Source organism: Elaeis guineensis, chromosome 5 (genome assembly GCF_000442705.2).
Source record: "Elaeis guineensis isolate ETL-2024a chromosome 5, EG11, whole genome shotgun sequence".
In the NCBI taxonomy this organism is placed as follows: Eukaryota; Viridiplantae; Streptophyta; class Magnoliopsida; order Arecales; family Arecaceae; genus Elaeis; species Elaeis guineensis.
In genome coordinates this window covers 117,869,080-117,889,335 of record NC_025997.2, presented here as the reverse complement: position 1 = coordinate 117,889,335, position 20,256 = coordinate 117,869,080, and the positions used below count along the sequence as shown (strand labels likewise).

Genomic DNA, 20,256 nt, shown 5'->3' with positions numbered 1-20,256 from the left:
AGGTTCGCTGTACCAGTACCGGCATCTGAACCAGTCAGCCAGCGGTACAGTTCGTACACTGTCATACCATTCCGTACCAGGCTTGAACAGACATGGTAGGGCGGAGGAAGAAGGAAAGAGAGGACAGGAGAGGGAGTGAAATCAAAAAAATGCTTGTGCCCACAGTACAGATTCATGCTAGTACAATGGCACTGTGCCCAAGGCATGCAAGCCTATGCCATGCGTGCAGCAACCATGGCCAAAACAAGCATGGAACTTGATACGTAATTCCTTCTTCCCACCTTAAAAAGAAAATATAATGATCGCAACATCGTAGGCTAGTTCAAGAGCCCTAAAAGTCAGTCATTTCCTAGACCAGTGACTTCTTCTAGAACTTAGGTGATGACCTAAGTTCTCCCAACTTCATAGTGTGGCTTGTAAGTTTTAATTCCACAATAGCTGATCCAATTATGTGTACAGCTTTATTCTCAGACACGAGCTCAATGATACTCTCTTCTAATCAATTGGTATTTTCCTGATTTTCAAAACGCCACAATACTAGGGCCCATCTGGTACTGCTCTTATTTTCTGTTTTTTGTTTAAAAAAAAAAGAGAAAAATGACACAGACTATGAAACCCTTTTGTTTTTTCTAACTGTTTGTAAAATATTTAGAGCTTTTGGAAGCAAAGATTTATTGCTTTCAAGAAAGAGTGAAAACAAAAGCAAAAGGGATGGCAGAAGTTCTGCACAAATGCTATCTTTAACACGAATCTCCATGTGATATTTCACTAATTTGTAAAGAAACAAAAACACAAAAACAAGAATGATGCCAAACAGAACTTAGTTAACCAATTTATCCCAATTCCACATGATTTTACATAGCTCAACCAATATTTCTCAGCAATCTGTATTTTTTTAAAATAACAAAAAAAAAAAAAAAAGAGAGAGAGAAGGAATCACTGGCAACTACCCAAATTGTGCCTCTCCTAAGCAAACTCCTTTGGCAATATCTTCATTCAACAATTTTTTGAATTTCTATCTTTCAATGCTTTCCCCCATTTCTCGAATCCCCCCACCCCTTTAGCCTCTCTTCTAGCTCATGTAAATTGATCCATATTTCCATTTTCCCTCTCCATCACTGTAATTAATTTATAGATTTCTTTCATGTCTTGTCTTGTACTTGTGCTAATAATAATTGTTCGTTCATCACATTAGGATGTGTTATTTATGATGTACTGATCTTGCTGCTTATATTGGCCAAGTAAGCAGTGATAACAGTCAAAATCAAATCTTGACCTTGTTCACAGAATAAAACCAGCCAGAAAGTATGGTCTAACATAGAATGCCAAAACAAACTGATTTGTGAATCCAAATTGATGCATATCACAAAGTGTCAGCTATTATCATGATAGAATAAACATTTCAGAGACATATTTAACAGATCAACTGAAAGGATCCGGAATGTCAGATACAAACCTTGAAACAAAAACAACAGGAATGACTATGGCATGGTAGCCACTAAGAACGTCTGCTGCAAGATTTAAGTAGTTTTTCACAAGAATTGCACAGGAAATCTGTGCATTTCTTTCACCCAAATTCAAAGCAGCTGTCTCTTCAATCAATTTTTGGGCCTGAGAAGGGCTTGCATGCTTCAAAATGACAGCACAAGCAGCAGCAAAAGCTCGTTTTGCTGCACCACTCTTTTCCTCTATAACAGCATGGTAAACAACCTTGAGTAACATGCTGGTAAATGGCTTAATGTCAGCAGCTACTTTTTGAACCAACAAGGTGATGAAGCTGGCAACACCCACTCTGCAATTGAAACAGTTAGCAAAAGGAAAACTAAGAAGGTAGTTTCCTAAAAGATCTAAATTATTCTGGATAGAAATTCTTTTGAGAAAAAGATTATAGTGATTAATTTATACCAAATCAGTGATTACAGCACCTGCTTCTTCATTCAAAAACAATCCAATATATTTTAGCGACCTCTACAATAGAGTATGAAAAATACCATTTTTTATGAAATGCAGTTATGAAATGCAGATATGGTATAGTTCCATTGATAGTGGCCCTAGTGTCCTAGAAGGAATGGCTACTCCTAGTGATGCTAGTGATTACTGAAACTGCTAGAAAAAAGGTAATGAAACTGTGAAAGCTCAAGAGTGATGCAAGAAAGTTACAACGTTGGATCATATGTCATTCAGATCAGGAATTCAGGTCCCAACGGGACATCCCGTGGGACACCGGAATGGGATACTATCCCATGTGTTGGGACAGACCGTCTTGCTAGCATCCCAACATCCCGATCAGGACGTCTTGAAACATCCTCTATCCTAAGTGTCGGGACGGGGTGGGACAGCGACGCATCCCGTTCCATGGGAAAATCGAGACAGCCCCATCCCATAGGATTTAAAACCTTGATTCAGGTTGTAAAAGATAAGCTGGTATCATAAAACAAGATGGTGTTTCCAGCTGTCCTTTAGATTAATACATTTAACTTAATCAAAGTGAGATCAGCAAAGTAAATGTTAATTCTGAAAGGAATTTTTCTTTGATCATTTGATACTGCAGGAAATGACACCAGTTAGTGTCTACAAGCAGGATAGAAAGTAATGTCTCATATTTTTTAGATATGATATTTCCAAAATTTATCAAAACTTCTTTAGAACCCTGCTTCCCTTCTCCACTCCTAAACCTGCTTTGGCTTCATGTAACCAACTGCAGAGTTGAAATTTTGCATACTAAGAATGAATAGGCAAATAGATGATGCTTCAATTATGAGAAAGGAAAGTAACTTGCATGAAACTGACAGAGATAAGAAATTGTAAGAGGTAACTAAAACTTCAATCAAGTATTTCAAAACATAAAGCTAATAAATTTACAATACAAGTAAGAGAAAGCAAAGCAACTGAAAATGATATGCTTAGTGCTTACATATTTTTTTTTAAAAAAAAAATGAGTGTGAAATAGTCAATACATAAACCAAATACCTTAAGAAATTTCCTCAAACACATGAAAGAACCCACCCCCACCCCCACAAATAAATAAAAACTAAAGATAACCGGAAGGAATCACGAAAAGAAATTATACAAAAAGATGACTGTTGTTACAATATCTGTCTTGAAAATTAGAACCAATGTAGATAAGCAAGACCAACCAATAAGTACTACCAGTAACTTTACTGGAAGGCAAAGGAAGATTCCTAGATGATAAAAGACTCCAAAAAAGATATGATTGGCTTCGGTTGCTCAATCATTGAACTGGACATGGTTCATTGTTCCCAAACTTGGAATATATAACTGAAATAACGCACACTTGAAAGCCAGTAGCTCCATACACTCAATGGAACAAGGTTTTACGTCCCAGTGGGATAGGGGGCATTCCGATCGTCCCACCTGTTCCTGTGATTAAACGGGACCGAGACAGGCTTAGGACACCGAAACTCATCTATGCAGGGAGAGAAGAAGAAACAAGAAAGAAGGAAAGGAAGGAAAGGTAAAGAAAAGGAAAAAATGAAAGGAAAGAAGAAGAAAAATGAAGAAAAAGAAAGGAAAAGAGAAGAAAAAAAAAGAAAAAGGAAATGAAAAAAAGAAAGATAAAGGAAAAGAAAGGAAATAAGGAAGAAAGAAAAAAGTAAAAAAGAAAGAAAAAAAGGAAAAAAGAAGGGAAGAAAGATAGAGGATATGCACCGATATGCATGACCGAGACTGCTGTCGAAAGAGGATGAGATAGCAGGACATCCCTTCCATGGAGAAACTGGGACAACTTTGTCCCACGAGATTTAAAACCTTGCATAGAGAATGAAAAAGAGATCGGATTAAAGATTAAATATGATTGCTATCGAATCAAAATCTGTAGTCATGTTCTTGATAGTGGTTACAAAAACAAACTGGAACCTCACAAGTCTTGGATGTTGGATTTTTATTTAGCATGCCACAAGGTTTTGAGCATAGATGTCAACAGGGAATCCTTTTCACCTGCAGGTGATTTCACCCACTGGCAAGGTACATGCTGAGCTATGTTGGCATGCATGCTGAGTGTGCTGACAAAAAGTTTCAAATCTTTTCTATATACATATACATAGCATTAAATGGTGCTATAGATGCTGACCTGCGCAGCTTGGTGATACTGGCCTGGCACAGCAAGGCCTCTGTAGCACAGACCAGCAGTTAGAAACCATCTCACACTATATTCTAAGGAATCTCCATAACATGCTTGAAAATTTAAAACAATCTCCATTGCAATTGAAATTTTTTGACCTCAAATATTAAATTTGATAAAATCAAAGTAAAAATACAAATATGAGGACATACATAATTTTGTGCTTGATATTAACAATAAAGAGACAAAGGGAATAGTTACTTAAAAAGGCCAAAACAAATGTCCTGAACTCTCATAAAAGAATCAGAAATTGCTATGAACTTCTTAATTTCCAATGGAATAATGTATTAAACAAACTATGAGATAAAAGTTGTTTTGGGCCCTATGAAATTTATTTTCACAAGTTCCAATGGAGTCCACAACCATGAACCCCTAAAATGCAAACTATACAATTAAGTATAATCCTGCTTTTCCTAAAGATGCAGTTCAAAAAACAAATTACTGACCATCTAGAAAAACTACAATAAAAACCAATTAAGATGGCTTTTGTAGGTTTTCAAAATAAGTTACTTCATCAAATAGAATTCAGGAAAAGCACCTAAATGTTTTATCAAATACTACAGTTTACAAAGATCACTACGTTTTACTGGCATAGAAATGTACCTGGTGTTAAGGCCAACTCCAGATCTGACCAACTGTCCAAGGCGAGGAACTAGTAGATCCAATGATTGTGGATCAACAACTTTCAAACAAAGATCAAGAGTTTCCCACATCGGAGAATCTTTAGCAACAGCAATTCGCAAGTTTTCAAGTTTTTCAGTTTGAATTCCAACATTTGCTGCATGCAACTGTTCTCCACAAAGAAAAAAAAAAAAAAGATTAAAAAGAATAATGCATGAGTGATCCTCTAATTAAAAGTAACGTACACCCAAAGATTGGGAATAACAAGAGCTATTTATGTACAAATTCTTTTGGTTAAAAAAAAAAAGAAAGAAAAAGAAATTCAACACAAGGACTTGGCAGTTTTGACATGGCCAAACCTCCACATAATTGAGCCTCTGGTCCTCAAGGCTTGATAAAGAATCCAGCATGCAACAGACAAGATCAGGCAAATGCGGCCGAATTGCAATCCCAGCATTCTGTAATAATAGTTCTTTGATTAGATATAATTTTTGCAGATAAGAATTTTAGTAGACCTAGGAACAAGATGATACCATACCTACACAGTATATATTATTCTATAATTGTTGGAAAAAGCTTGATGGTTATGATAACAATGACAATAACCATAACTGTATGTATGTATGTATGTTCTTTGGTGTTGCCATAAGCTTTTATATTTTTCTCAGAAGTTCCCACCATATCAGATTACAACTCTCTCTTCCTATATAACAAATAAAAAGACAATGTATATGTGTACATGTGTGTGTGTGTACATGTGTGTGTGTGTGTGCGCGTGCATGAATCATGAATGTATATATATATACATGTGTGTGTACACACACACACACACATATATATACTACATTAAAACAAAGTTTCAAAATTTAGGACATTCCCCTGCTTGGTTGGTCAACATTTTTAGATGCAAATACATTTCATTTCTTAAATGCTTCCCATAGCTTAGGAAATAAAGGAGAAGAAAAGAAAGGAAACCAAACTCCTGTATACACTTCCCCATTTATCGCTTGCACTCCATTCAACCTGAGCATAAGCTCCCTTTCCCAAAAGTTTCATTGTTTCAGCTGCATCATAGCTACCAAAATAAAGTATTTTAATATGAAATCCATGTACCAATATCCCTTTAGAACTTGAAAGCATTGTTTGCCGAACCGATATTGGGGGTCAAACTAGATGGCCAATGGTTCAGTATGGTACTTGTCTGTGCTGTGCTGATTTGACAGGTAATGGAACCAAGAGGAGGGAGAGGGGGGAAAGACAGAGGGAGGGACAGAGAGAGAAAGAGAGTGGAAGAGAAAGAGACTGAAGGACAGAGAGAGAGAGAGAGAGAGAGAGAGAGAGAGGAGGGAGGAAGAGAAAGAGAGGGAGGGGAACTAGTCAGCCTGGTCATCAGCATCAACTTAGTCGGTAGCGATGGTGGTGACAAAAAGCTGAAAACCCTAGCAGCGAGGGTCTCGATCTCATGAAGGATGATGAGCAAGAGACTCATGTGATCGAGCGAGAACCCGAATGGAGGAATTTTAAAGATAACTGAGCTGGTTTAGCCTTCAAACGGAGCCGGTTGAGAGGGACCCCTGGTTCCACTCGGTTCGGAGTGGTTTAGGACAATTCGCACCACATCCTGAACTGAACTATATCGGTATGTGCAGAACTGAGCGGTTTGAGTCAGTTGTGGCAGACATTGCTTGAAAGCCTTCCTATTCTTTTGTATGAGATGGAATGAAGAAGGCTCTTCTATGACCTGGTCTTCCTTGACTTCAGTATGGCAGTGACCCTTCTCTTTCAAATATTTCTCCACTTTTCCCATTTTCAAAGCTCACGACCATGTGATTTGTTTTTTACTCTCTTGGAGGCAAGGGAATGAGAGGTGAAGGATATGATGGGAGGGGCTGAGACATGAGGAATAAGATTTGTTGCATTTACTTTATTTATATATTAGCTTTTCTATTTCCAATTTTATTTTTTCTTGTATTTTTAATTTAACAACAAATTTGGCAAAGCCATGGTGCGCAGATGATGAACTACAGGCTGCTGACATTTGCTGTCAGAAAATCCATGATTTTCAGAAGAGGAAAAAATAGAATCTAATAGAATGGTCCATTGTTGAATATCAAAAAAATGCACAAACAACTTGAGATTTTGCGCTCCACCATTAATAAGTGCACTAAAACTATATCTCAAAGCCCAGTCCTCAGGTAGAGGGTCATATCACTCACAACCCAGTCTTTCATTAACAATACATAATTATTGAACTTCATTCAAAAGAGGTGTGGTGGAAAGGAAAGACGACAATACACCTCGTGTAAGGAATTTTATACGGCCGCAAAGGCATTGAATTGAAGACAATTGAAAATTATTACAACATGTAGATAAGGTTAATTAAATTTATTTCATTTTACATTTGTTTCTACAGAATCATTAAATTTATATATTTTTGTCATAGTTATTATCAAATGTAACTTTATCTATCATTTGATATTTACACAAACAAATCAATTCCTCAGATAGCTCAGGAGTGGAACTTTGTTAGGTTAAAATCTCAGTCTGCATATACAATATTTATGTAGCGCACACATGCATGGAACTTGCAACATACAAGTATGTGTGGACATGTATATGTCTTGCATACATGCATATTTGTATGTCTGTCACATATGAAGTACAAACCATCACATCTTAGGATTGAATACAGCAGCAAAATAACCAAACAAAAGAAAAAAAAAAAAGAAACACAGAGTAAACATTTGCATCCATAGTATGATAAGCAGGAAGATAAAAATTAATTAATTATAGCAGACAGCATACAGTGATACAGAAAATAAATTCTGAAAGAACCATAAATTATATAACTAATTGAACATATACTTCTATAAAAGATATAAATTAGAGGCACTCCATCAAGCACTTATTCCTGAAACAGAACCACTAGATCAACAAAAAGAAAGGATGCTTACCTTTGCTAACTTCATAACCATGCTTATTGATGCTTTTTGTATGCTGGAAACTTTACTGACTATCCCTTCAACAAGCAAGAATGGCAAAACAATATTCAGTGTTTCACTTGCATCTGAGACTGCAGTAAGGGAGACATCACATAGCCTGATTGTTAATGAGCTCACAGCACGGCACAAACTATCACCAGAATTCCGTACAGTTTCCTTTATATCATCCATAGCACGAAATGCTGCAGTCCATATTCTTCTCAAATGCTTAGAAACCTGGATAACAAAAAAAACCATTGATGATAACAGATATAACAAAATGCTGCAGCTTATGGAACAGATGTCAACACCAAATTTAACAAGACACACTGCCGATAATGAGATATTCCATGAAAAAGAACTGCCTATGGTGGTTATGTCTTAGAGAATTAGCTAGCAGTGTTTCCTACTCAAACTTTAAGTAGCAGTCACATGTCACCCATTGCCTACACTTTTACCTGACTAAATCTGCGGCCTTGGATAATGTCTGCAAGGGCAAGACATGAAGCTTCACGTGAGCGCCAGAGTCTTGATCCAGATTGTGTCAATAAATCATCAATAATAGTGTCAAAATATTCATCGATGGTTTTCTTTGGATCTGCCACAATTGACTTCCAAATGTGTCCCATAGCATCCTAATATCAAAGTTAAAGAGTCAACAGATCAGGAATGCATGCATCAGCTTAAAAGAACAGTGACACAGAAAAGGAAGCTGAACACACTGTTAGACAAGGCAAAGTATCTAGAATTTATGTAATGGTTTGCATCAGTCCATCCCCAACTATGCTGTTTTGAGCTGATAGGAAACCAGTACTTGTTATGCCCCTCAGACTGTACCATATCGACACATGGTAGTTGGTATCATCTTTGTTGTGCCAGCACCAACTGCTCTACCATGTGTCAATATAGTATTGGTAGGTATCCCAACTGTATCATATCAGACTCCAGTTGGTAACTGTACCTACGCGGTCCCCAACCAGTATGGTTTCGGACATTGGTACTTTAACCAGAGGACCGGAGTTCGCATGCTCCAACCATAATTTGTGAATCATACAAATGCGTGGAGCTCAAGAAAATGAACTTGGGCCTATCACATGGCCAAGATGCACACCAACAATTAGCTGGTTAATACTAGTCTTAAATTCAACAAAAAACATTTAAATCTGGAAAAAAGAAATTGCATGTACCAGTGCATACCGCCTTGTACCGGGTGTACTGCAGAACCAATATTCAGTGCAGGAGCACATCAAGGGTCAGTATGCCAAACTGACCCCCATACCAGATGTACCGATGCTGTACCATATAGTACAAGGCCCGATACCAAGACTGTGAACTTTAGCATATTCTCGAATGTAAAAATTGCATAGACATGTGAAGCTATACCCAAATATATAAATATGTGCTTATGAATTCATCTACGTATGATCCAAGGCAAATTAGTATTGATCTTACCATCACTAGAGAAGGCTTTAGAAAGAGATGACTATATAGTATTCAAGTGAATGGACTTTTGATATGTTTAAAGGGCTAGTAAACTTCTTTTTAAATTCTCAAATTGGTGTCGAAGATCCTGAACTTGTTGGTTAAGGAATTAACCAATTACTCAATACAGCCTAATCTATGGCAGTTGAGATATTCACTGTACCAAGTTTGACATGCCTGCGTAACACTGATGTGGTTAGTGAAAAATGGGAAGCAAGAAATTAGATCAACACCTTTCAATCAGATGGAGGGAGAGTCATTAGTGCCATCATTTAGCATTGATAGTCAACATGTTCTAATTCCAAACCTACATAAATAATTCCTTAAAGACTATCTTCAGGAATCCTCTAGTATCCTACTTTGTCCACCTGTCTAGCACAACAGCTTTAGATTACAATAATATTTCAATATCTGGTGTGAAAGTTTGAGACATGGTTGACCCACAATATGGAAATGCACATCATGTAGACCACAGATATGGATGCAAATTAAATGACATAGAATCTAGAGGCATATCAAGTGAATTTTTCAGACCATAAAGATCATGGATGGTTCAATACCTGGACATTTTTATCAGGGTCATACTGGTAACGAACAAGCCTAGGAATCAACAGACGCAAATGTGGACGAAGCGCATCACCAGCTTGCTTTGCTATCTTAGAAAACCCAAAGGCTGCACCCCTCTTGGAATTTAGAGAAGCCTGATAATTAGCCAGATCCATGAATTTATATATTAAGTCAGGTTGACCCATCTCATTAGCCAGGCCACAAAGTTCCTTATAAGTGCTTAGTTTTCCTCCGCTAAGACTTTCACCAATGGCCCCTTCTCGAAAAACTTCAGAATCTTCAGTCAGCTGCATGCCACATAATAAATGAATACACTAGCTTCTGGGAAAAAATAAACCATGCACAAAACAAAGAAAAAAGAGAAAAGAAATACACAACAAAATTGTGTTTCACCTTGATAGCTCTTTTCCTTTTCCCTGAGCCAGTCAATGTGCTTACAAGAGCATTTACGAGGTTCTGTTTCATAGATGGATCACCTAGTTCGTAAACAATGCTCATGCCTTGGGAAGCCAACTCCTGTGTAAGATCATTCTGTTCACCCAGAAGGTGAGAAAATGCTTCCTGCAGAAAAAATTAAGTGTATAAGCCTTTCAAAATTGTTCTATCAATATACTAAAGCACATAAAGTGTTAACATCATTGCAAAATTTGCCATAATGAAGCTTACTATTATCAGGCTAGCAGATTAGACTCTGAGATAAATGCAGCAGTAACAGAAAAAGAACAAGGATAGATTTACCAAAAGCCTCCTCACAATGCAATATTCTTTTGGTTTTCAGCCAACTGCTTCAGATAAACTTAACATAGGTGGGAATAAGCTACAGCTTCTGGTTTAAACGGAATAACAGTGCCACAAATATGAGTTTATCAGCCTGAAAGTTGTCTGCTGGTATTGATATTGATGACAGATCATATATCCCATCATCTAATAGTGGTAAGGATAGGCTAGGCAAATATACATGTACTAGGTTATTTTGGTTATCACCGCTTTGTGTTGTAAATGTTTTGCATCTATCCTAACAGAAGTAACATGTGAACCTTTCCCTATCTAGTATCTTGATTTTCTTGATTGTCTTTTTCTCACTTTTTTATCATGGAGTAATCGATTCTAGTCTTGAATGGTTTACTCCCAAAAGTATAAGTTCACAATCAATTCACACCCATCACCTGAGCAGATGTGTGATGACACAGCCATGGACACTTTACTCTAGGTGCCCATTGACTGCAAAAATTGTTGCTCTGCAAACAATATTTGCATGCACTCTTTCGTTTTTAGCTGGATTACTGGTTACCGTATCATGCTTCCAACTGAACAACTCTTAGTTTTACCTCTCTAGTTTTGTTTAGTTAATACAATCATCTTATATAGAAACGAGCACTGTGTAATGCAAGGTTTTAGGACCCGGCCTCAGTGCCCATAACAGTACATCAGTATGACACAAGGATGCCTGTGTACCAACACAATATGCTGTGGCATCCTAGTACCACACCAGGACCTCAGATTATTTTCTTTCCTTTTTGTTTTTGAATTTGTTTAATGCAAGTTAATGATCTTTAGGATGTTTTAAGTTTGTTTAGAGCTTTTTGTTTGTTTTGCTGTCTTTTTATCTTTTCACCTTTTAGATGCTTGTTGATGTCCAGGCACCAATTTGGCCTTCTTTTCCCATTTTAAGATGTGCTTTTTTGTGTGAGGTGTTCTTCCCGTCTTTTTTCCCTTCTTTCATCCTCTCCACCTTTGGATGCAACACACAGAAAACAAAAGGGAGGGCCAGCTGGGCCTTTTCAACACCTCCTGGCTGGTCTTGCTTCTATGGTTTCAGAGTTTCACACCTGTCCCAGGTCCAGGTTCATCATGGTCCAACCTAAAATGCCTGATGCAGGCTAGTACCGGCCAGGACCTAAAACTTTGGTGAGTATCAATACTTTTTAAGGTTCTCCAGAGCTATAAATTTCACAGGAATGAATGTTTCAAGCTCCCACATTAGGATGACTCACTCTCACTCCCCTTCATCTGACATTATTCCAAATTGGAAAACAAAATTTGAAGGTCAAGCATTTCTTGCGCATGCAATGCACTACTGATAAACATCTTCTCACAAAGATATATATCAACAGCAACAAAGGATTGTGAAGACCAACACAGTGCTCTTCTAAAAGTAAAGCTAAGCCGACAAAGTGACAAACCTGAATTTCAGGGAGAAGTTGCTGGATCTTTTGATGATGCCCACAATACATTAGCAGTGACAGCAACCAGACAGTTCCAGCACAGCGCTCTTCCTTTCTGCTACTGTAAAGGAGATCATCGAAGAGTTTTTTTGTTATCACTTCCTGGATCATGACGCGTGACTCCTCATCAGAGTTACAACCCTCAGATGAGTTACTTTTGACTATGGATAATGGCATTTCACCAGTAAGATAGTGGGAACTCTCAGAAAGAGAACTATAATTTGATTTGAGTATCATATCTGCAGATACAGACACTGCTCCCCAAATAAAAGATAGCGCCTCCCCAGCAGAAAAAAGTATATCTTCAACCTGAAGATTCCATAATTCACATTGTAAACTTTTGGAAAGAATACTATGTGCCTATAGCTACTAGACTAACATGTACGGAGTTTATTACAAGGGAAAACACCACACATACCTTTGATCGGCAAAGACCAAAAATCAAATCAAGAGCACTACTCAAGTGTGAAAATGAAGTTTCTCTTGCAGAAATATGTCCCAGAGAAACTAAAATCTTCTGAATTGCTTTGATATCATTTCCAGTAAGTAGCCTGCTCAATCTTTCACGTAAAATTGTCAAAACTCCAGCTGCAGTGATGAATAGTAGATCTATTATATAACATCATTGTGAAATAAGCATAACAATATTACACAAAGCCATGTATATCCCTGACAAAATATCAGTGAACAAGAAGGTACCTGAAACAGAATCACGATTCAGTGTAGGCAATGGGCAACGAAGGCCAATATGACCAAGTGCTTCCATTCCAGCAGAGGACAATGTCGTACTTTCTGACTCAACCACATGAACAAGAAGATTAACAGTACTCTCAAACAGCGCCTCTGAGATCTGTAATAATATTGGCATACAGATCACTAAAAAAAACAATAAAACAGGTTGTGCAGCTACCAAATGTTACATGAGGCTATAAAAGCTGTTTAGACTCCACAGGCAGAAAAAGCCTGACATTATGATTTCGCAAGTATATACCATATATGCTGGGTACACAGACACATTTACTGAACAGAGGCAAAACTTAGGCTGGACATGCCACCTACCAAAACCACACAACAAACATTCACATACACTGGATGTATAGTATTAATAATAAACTAAATATTGTCTCACCAAATGACAAAACATATATAAATATCGCAGAAACATAAGGTCCTGTCTGGCTGCTGAATAGTTAAAGAACAATTTTATGGAATAAATGAAAAGAAAGTTAAGAATTTTCTCTTGTTTGGCTGCACTGACAGAATCATGGACATGGGAGAAATGGCCAGATCCGTTTGTCTTAAATTGCCTGTTAGATTCATCCTCAGAAGGAGGAACAAAATGTTGGCTTTTCTGAGAAAAATTTGGTCTTCAGTTTCCTCCAATTTTACTGAATTTTATTTTCATTGCCAAACATTGAAAAAGAAGAGTCCCATTTAACTTTTTCTTTTCTTGCTTTTTCGACATCTGAACAGAACATAAAAAGCAGGTGGAACTAATCATATTTGTTGAGCCATGTTATTCCAAAAATAGATTATAGGCTGACTAAGGATTCTGTTATTCCTATTTTCAGTTAAATTTTTTGGAAGATCAAATTGACAGGTTTATGCATGCTCTAGCTAATGATCCCAAATCTCATACAGACCATTAATTCTTATCAAGCTGTTACAAATGCATGAAAACTGAAGAACCAGATATACATAAGATCAGCAAATGCATGTAAACTGAAGAACGACATATACTTGAGATCTGCATATGTACTCAGGTGCCAGACATAACTCGACCATGCCATTATAAAACGGGCATATGCTTTTTCACAACACAAGGATCCTTGTTAGTGGGGAAGGTGGAACTCTGAAGCAGTTGGTGGATGTCACATGTGGACCACACATCATCCACTACAGAAGACTAGAAGTGTCACCAAAAAGCATTGACACTATTAGGATGAGACAACAGAGACAGACTGGTTTACAATGCCAGGCTACTCAATAAACTACCATACTCTTTATTGAAGGAACAGGTAAATGCTCTAGCTCATAAATGCCAACAGTTGGAAATGGGAAAACAAAACCAACAATTATAACAGCTTGAAATTGCTATGTCATTCATATATGGAAATACCTGAAGAGGGTTACTGGCATGTGTCAAACAGATACACATGGACCTAGTTAGGGGTGGCAATCTATGAGTCAGGATGGGTTTACAATGCCAGGCTACTCAATAAACTACCATACTCTTTATTGAAGGAACAGGTAAATGCTCTAGCTCATAAATGCCAACAGTTGGAAATGGGAAAACAAAACCAACAATTATAACAGCTTGAAATTGCTATGTCATTCATATATGGAAATACCTGAAGAGGGTTACTGGCATGTGTCAAACAGATACACATGGACCTAGTTAGGGGTGGCAATCTATGAGTCAGGATGGGTTGAGATCGTGTATCAAGGCACATAGAGCCTCACCCAAACTCAACCTGCAGACCACCCACTGACCTGTTTTCCTTATTCCAAGTCTATTTTAGTGCTTCATGTTGTATGGTAGGCTATTCTTTCATATTTTTTTTGTACTAGTTTTAAAACAAGTTAATATGATTGTTGATAGAATGGCTCCCTTCAGCTATGTATGCTAGTGTTTTGTGTCAGGATATAGAGAGAGATGGCCTTTGCTCCTATGTCCATTTCAAAATTAATAATGGGGCATCCAAATTGAAGATCCACACCATTGATCATGCTACATACATCTAAAAACGCCTAGAAAAAAAAAAAAACAAGTGTTTTGGTAGTCCCTGCCCTATAAATTAAGTGGGTACAAAATTGTACAGTTAGAATCATGGGAGACCATGTTTTACTATCATCTAAGCATTAAAATTCATTGATTTTTAGGTGGATTTCAATCTAAATGCTTTATCATGTATTTTAGCATATTAGCATAATCAAGGATTCAGGTCCTAGCGGGACGTCCCATGAGACATCGGGATAGGGTACCATCCCATGTATCAAGACAGGCCATCCCGCTAGCGTCCCAATGTCCCAATCGGAATGTCTTGGGACATCCTCTGTCCTAAGTGTCGAGATAGGGTGGGATGGCAACACATCCCGTTTCATGAAAAAATCGGGACAGCCCTGTCTTATGGGATTTAAAAACTTGAGCATAATGAAAACCATTCTTTTTTTGTGTACATATGATGACATAGGTTAGAGATGACCAAAATACATGATATTCAGTTTATAGGCATTTTCAGTGATATAGATCTTGATCAGCCATGTGAATCTTCAATTTGAATGCCCCATTATTGATTCTAGACTTGAAAGGAGTGGATGCACTCTCCTCTTAAGAAAAGCATAATACATCCCCTTATAGATATACATATATATACAAAAAGAGTGTAAAAAGTAATATAATATATACTTGGGCCATAACCCAAACATGACCCAACCCACCTGGCTAACCTGTACTCCATCCATGAACCTAATGGCTCAAGCAGGTTGTGTTCAAGTTGGGCTAGGTAAATGGGTCGGGTCAAAAATTGGCATCCTAGATCTAGTGAATATGATTCCATGACCAAAGACTAACTACGGAAAGTAATTTCTTAGAATGATGAACTATTTATTTAAACTGACGTTCACCATACCAGTGCGCACCACCTCATACAAAACATATTGAATGTGGTGTACCATCCCGATACCCAACCAAAAAATGGTATGAGTGGCGTATCAAGTCTTGATATGCCAAACCTCCCCCCACACTGAGCATCCCAACATTGTACCAACATGTGACTATACAAGGTCCAATACTAAGATGGCAAGCTTAAATTATATAAATATAAACTTTTTTCCTTTGTATAGATAACAATGCCATTTATTTAAACTAAATAAGTTAGAAAGTAAAATCATTTTCCCTGTATAGGCAACAACCTTAGGGCTTGTTTGGACACTAGATGATCTTGTTCGACCGGTAAGATCTTCCTAGAAATTCTTCGATTGTAAACATGTGACTGAAACAAGAAACTAGATTGATGAGATAGCTACCATATAGCTAATCCCTATGTTTCAAAGATTAGAATCATTTTGGAGAAGGAATCACCTATCCTCGAAAATAGGGATTACTCGTCATCCCAGCTACAATATCTCTTCAATTTACTCAGCTTCCACCCTATTTTCATAATTGAAAAACCAACAAGAGATTGGTCCGACAGGATGTTCTAGCATCCAAACAGGTCATAGCAAACTTGTTTGTCTAAAAAAGGCATCACACCAAAAATCCCTCATAGAAGCACTCAGACTAGAACTTAAGGTGCAATACAAGTGCATAGGTGAGGGCAAAACACTACATAATTTAAGAGGACATTACACAAGCATGAATTGTCTGCTTACCAATTCAATATAGGATGCGAGAAGTTGAAGTGGGTGATGGTAGTATTGTAAACTGACAAGTCTCACTAGATTGTCTCTCATGGCTAGACTAGCAGCATGCTCATGCAATGGGCTGTTGATGGGCGAGCCAAACAAAAGACCCAACTAAAAATCTTCCAGACCCCATCTCATCTTTTTAGGTACTTGGGCCGAAGAGTTCTGAGCCCTAGAAACTTGCATGAGCTTGGACAAGACCTGGACTTAATGTTTTGGTAAAGGTTTATGGACGAGTTCCAATTTGAGCCTAGCTTGTCTAAAGAGAGACAGATAGACAGAAGGAGAGAGAGGAAGGGGGGAGCATCATAATTTGCCAATTGAGTCTTGATATCTGCAGTCTAGTTTCTTTCAGGCTAGGCTTGGGCTGAGATTTCAACCTCAGGCCTGAGCCATGCTTGGGCCTGGGCCCAGCCTAAGGCCACCCCAGCCTATTTAAAATATCTCATGCACGGCTCCTTGCATACTTCTTTCACCTATGCTTCAGGAGCTGTCATAGCAATACATAATCTGTTGTACTTGTGACCATTGACATGCCACTGATTATGGACCTTGCATTCAGCACTGCTGTTAAGGAATGCTACACAACAAAACACCAAACTTGTCAGATTCACCAGAGAACTTTGTTATAGATTTTGAATACATTGTTATCTCATGTGCTTGGAGAAGTTGATCAAGGAAGGATGCTCTCCCATGGAGAAACTACTTGTACCAGCCAGAGAGTCCCGTTATCAACCATTGTTGATGTCAGCAAAAGATGCATGGAATGCGAGGTCTGCGCATCAAATTAAGAGTGTTGGGTGGGTAATTGTGCTAGCACTTGTCAAGGGAAGATAATTCAAGTAACAAGAGTAAGATTCAATGACTTCAAGGAAGCAAAATTTTGGTAGGACAGTAAAAGAAAAGGCAGCAGCAACATTGCTGTTTGCAGACTCCAACAGGAAGGAAGGAGTGGAGTACAAGCAAGGTGAAACAAAAGTGTCATGATGTATTGTTCAAGACATACACAGAGTGCACTAGTGCATCAAGAGTATCAAAGCCAAAATGTGACTAAAAGTGGAAGATGAACTCTTTTAGCTCATTACGAAAATATATGAACTCTTTTAGCTCATCGCGAAAATATATTCATTATATGACAAAATGGAGAAGATTTCAAGCACCAGGGGCCAGAAAATCAAGATGTTTTTTGTTTTACAAGCAAACAAAAATAAAATCATTGTATTATTTTGAGAATCTGTTATCACCTTTTTTCTTTCAGCATATGATATTTCTCATTTAGCAACTATAGAAAAGAGTAAGCACCTATCATCAACTCCTGTCATAATTCATTTGTTTCAACATAAAGTGTTAATTAGTTATACACACAAGCACATGCACACACATACACACCAAGGGAAGAGCTTGAATCAAGAGAGGGAAAAAAAATACTTCAGAAGCACTTTACAGAAAAAAATTGAAGTAACATTTATGCTTCTTCAGATGGAGATAAGAAATGAAAAATATGCAGATATCAACATTTCCAACAAAATTGAACACTGGACCATAAAATGCAAGAACTACAAAAGGTATGTGTTATGTAAAAGCTAGTAAAATCAAATTAAGATACTATTTTGTAGGGGCAAGAAAACTCACACTAGGTGGTTCTTTCATGCATTCTGCTGTCACATATCCTATGGCACATAATGCCCCATGATGATTCTCAAATCTGGAAGAAATTCATATAAAGAAAGTAAGAAAGGACCAACTCTATTCAACTAAAGAAAACAGAAAGCTATACAGGGATTGGTAAACATGCATGAAATTATCATGCAAACCTTAAGTGAGTTCCATTAACAGAGGAAGCAAGCTCAGATATAAGATCGGATGCTGCAGAAGTAGAAATAGCAGTACATGTCATTCCCAGCAAGCGCGATACAGATTCACGAGTATCAGAGTCAATATGGCCTAGTAAAGATTTCAACCAAGCAATACGGTCTGCATAACGTGATGCTACCAACTGGAAAAGAAAAGGAGTATTAAAAAGCAAGTACATCTGAAAGAAGAGAAAATGAAAAACTCAAAATCTCAGCAGAAAGGCCAAATATATATATATATATATATAACCTGAGGCAAATGAGAACCAATTTCAACTAATGCCTTCAATGCAGTGCCATGCAACTCAGCAGATCCTTCAAATGCCATAGCATGTTCTAACAACAAGCACATTGTTATTACCGGAGAACAAGATATTTCTGCACCAACATCAGAATTGTATATGCTAACATCTGCCTCAAAGCACTTCATCAGGAACTTAATCATGGCAACATATGTGTTTGATGGAAAAACAAGTTTTTCTTCCCTCAGCTCTGTAGAATGTAATAATTGTGGTTGCTGGCTACAGATATAGTCTAGCATCTTCTTCAGCTCAGGATATTTGAGATCAGCACCAGTTCCAAATGTCTGCCCTTGATCTTTCATAAGATAAAGACCTTCAAGAGCCATTTCCCTGAAAAGTAGAAAACAATATAAGAGAACAAATATATCACCTATATTGAACTAGTTGGCATGAAAAAACACTAGGCCTGGGAACATCAAACTCATGGATAATCCAGTTTAAGACCAAAGGATAACAACATAACAGACTCGCTGTGAGATTTAAATGCATGTCTGTCTGCATGTATGGCTGTGTACTAAGAGGATTGGTGGGTGGGTGGGTGTGTATTAGCATGCATGCACATGCTTATGTACATGTGTACATAACTACGCATGTATGTTATGTATGCAAACAAAGAAATATATATGAAGGAAGATGGGAAGCACTAATCAATTCCAATTGATAATATTGATGGACTATAACCCAAGGAAGCTCAACATTGTTGTTGGAACAAAACCAAATTTTGCACAATAAGTCGCTCAGCTTCCTCACTTGGAACGTCTTGCAATTATTCAAGGCTAGAACATCATGTAAGTTGAAATTGTATTGTCAGGATCTATCATGATGATGCATAGGACAATTTGGGATTAAGACATACCTGTTGGTGCTCATTAATCTTGACAATTTCCAATTCCTACACAAGAAACAGTCAAGCCCTTCTCCACTCCCCAACCACGGGCTTCATGGGGAACATCTCTGGGGTTTTGTAGTTGTGAGGCGAAAGAGGAGGCTCCAATTGTACTTCTAAGTTCCAACTCTATGCTATGTTTAAATTCCTACTAGGGCCAGTTAGGTTTATGGGACTTAATAAAGACCATATTTTCCAATAAGCTTAACATAATTTGATATGCCTTTTTTTTTTTTTGGAAGAAATTTTGCTATAGCTTATGACCAAACCCTAAAACCCAAATTTTATATGACATGATTTGTTGCCAGACCACATAAAGTCTAAGACATAAAATGAAATTTTAGCTTATTTGCTAATAAAAGAACAACCAATAGAAGCCCTCCAGGTATATGACAGCAAAAAGCAGAATGGAAGGCAAGAAATTCTATTATCATAAGCACCCCTTTGTTGCAAAATAATATCTTATAAGCATCAAAAATTTCAAAATATTGTTGTTCAGTCAAAGAGACATGATGGTAGAAATGCCAAAAATACCAGCCTCCAAAGAAATACAGGAATATTAGGCCTTCAAAACAAGAACAAATGTCAATAAGTGACTATGTATAAGCAAGTTAAATTCCTTAATTTTCCTTTCTATATCAACTGTTCTGTCACCTATTAAATAAAAAGAAAGGAATATTAGGCCTTCAAAACAAGAACAAATGTCACTAAGTGACTATGTATAAGCAAGTTACATTCCTTAATTTTCCTTTCTCTACCAACTATTCTGTCACCTATTAAATAAATTTTTT

General features: G+C 37.4%; 1 protein-coding gene across 7 annotated transcripts in view; it reads right to left on the bottom strand.

The window, feature by feature from the left end:
* LOC105045461 (uncharacterized) overlaps positions 1–20,256 on the bottom strand; it is a 63,494-nt gene that overhangs the window by 18,325 nt on the left and 24,913 nt on the right. For all 7 annotated transcript variants that reach the window (XR_832056.4, XM_010923743.4, XM_010923746.4 and 4 more), the window contains exons 15-27: positions 18,528–18,909; positions 18,239–18,420; positions 18,057–18,129; positions 12,717–12,867; positions 12,436–12,605; positions 11,976–12,326; positions 10,186–10,353; positions 9,786–10,079; positions 8,202–8,378; positions 7,717–7,980; positions 5,122–5,220; positions 4,745–4,929; positions 1,457–1,792 (exon numbers count right to left, since the gene is read on the bottom strand). Coding sequence is in view for 6 of the 7 variants with exons in the window: in XM_010923743.4 (XP_010922045.1) it covers positions 1,457–1,792; positions 4,745–4,929; positions 5,122–5,220; positions 7,717–7,980; positions 8,202–8,378; positions 9,786–10,079; positions 10,186–10,353; positions 11,976–12,326; positions 12,436–12,605; positions 12,717–12,867; positions 18,057–18,129; positions 18,239–18,420; positions 18,528–18,909 (2,832 nt within the window). In the remaining variant the exon portion in view is untranslated. The remainder of the gene's footprint in view (positions 1–1,456; positions 1,793–4,744; positions 4,930–5,121; positions 5,221–7,716; positions 7,981–8,201; positions 8,379–9,785; positions 10,080–10,185; positions 10,354–11,975; positions 12,327–12,435; positions 12,606–12,716; positions 12,868–18,056; positions 18,130–18,238; positions 18,421–18,527; positions 18,910–20,256) is intronic.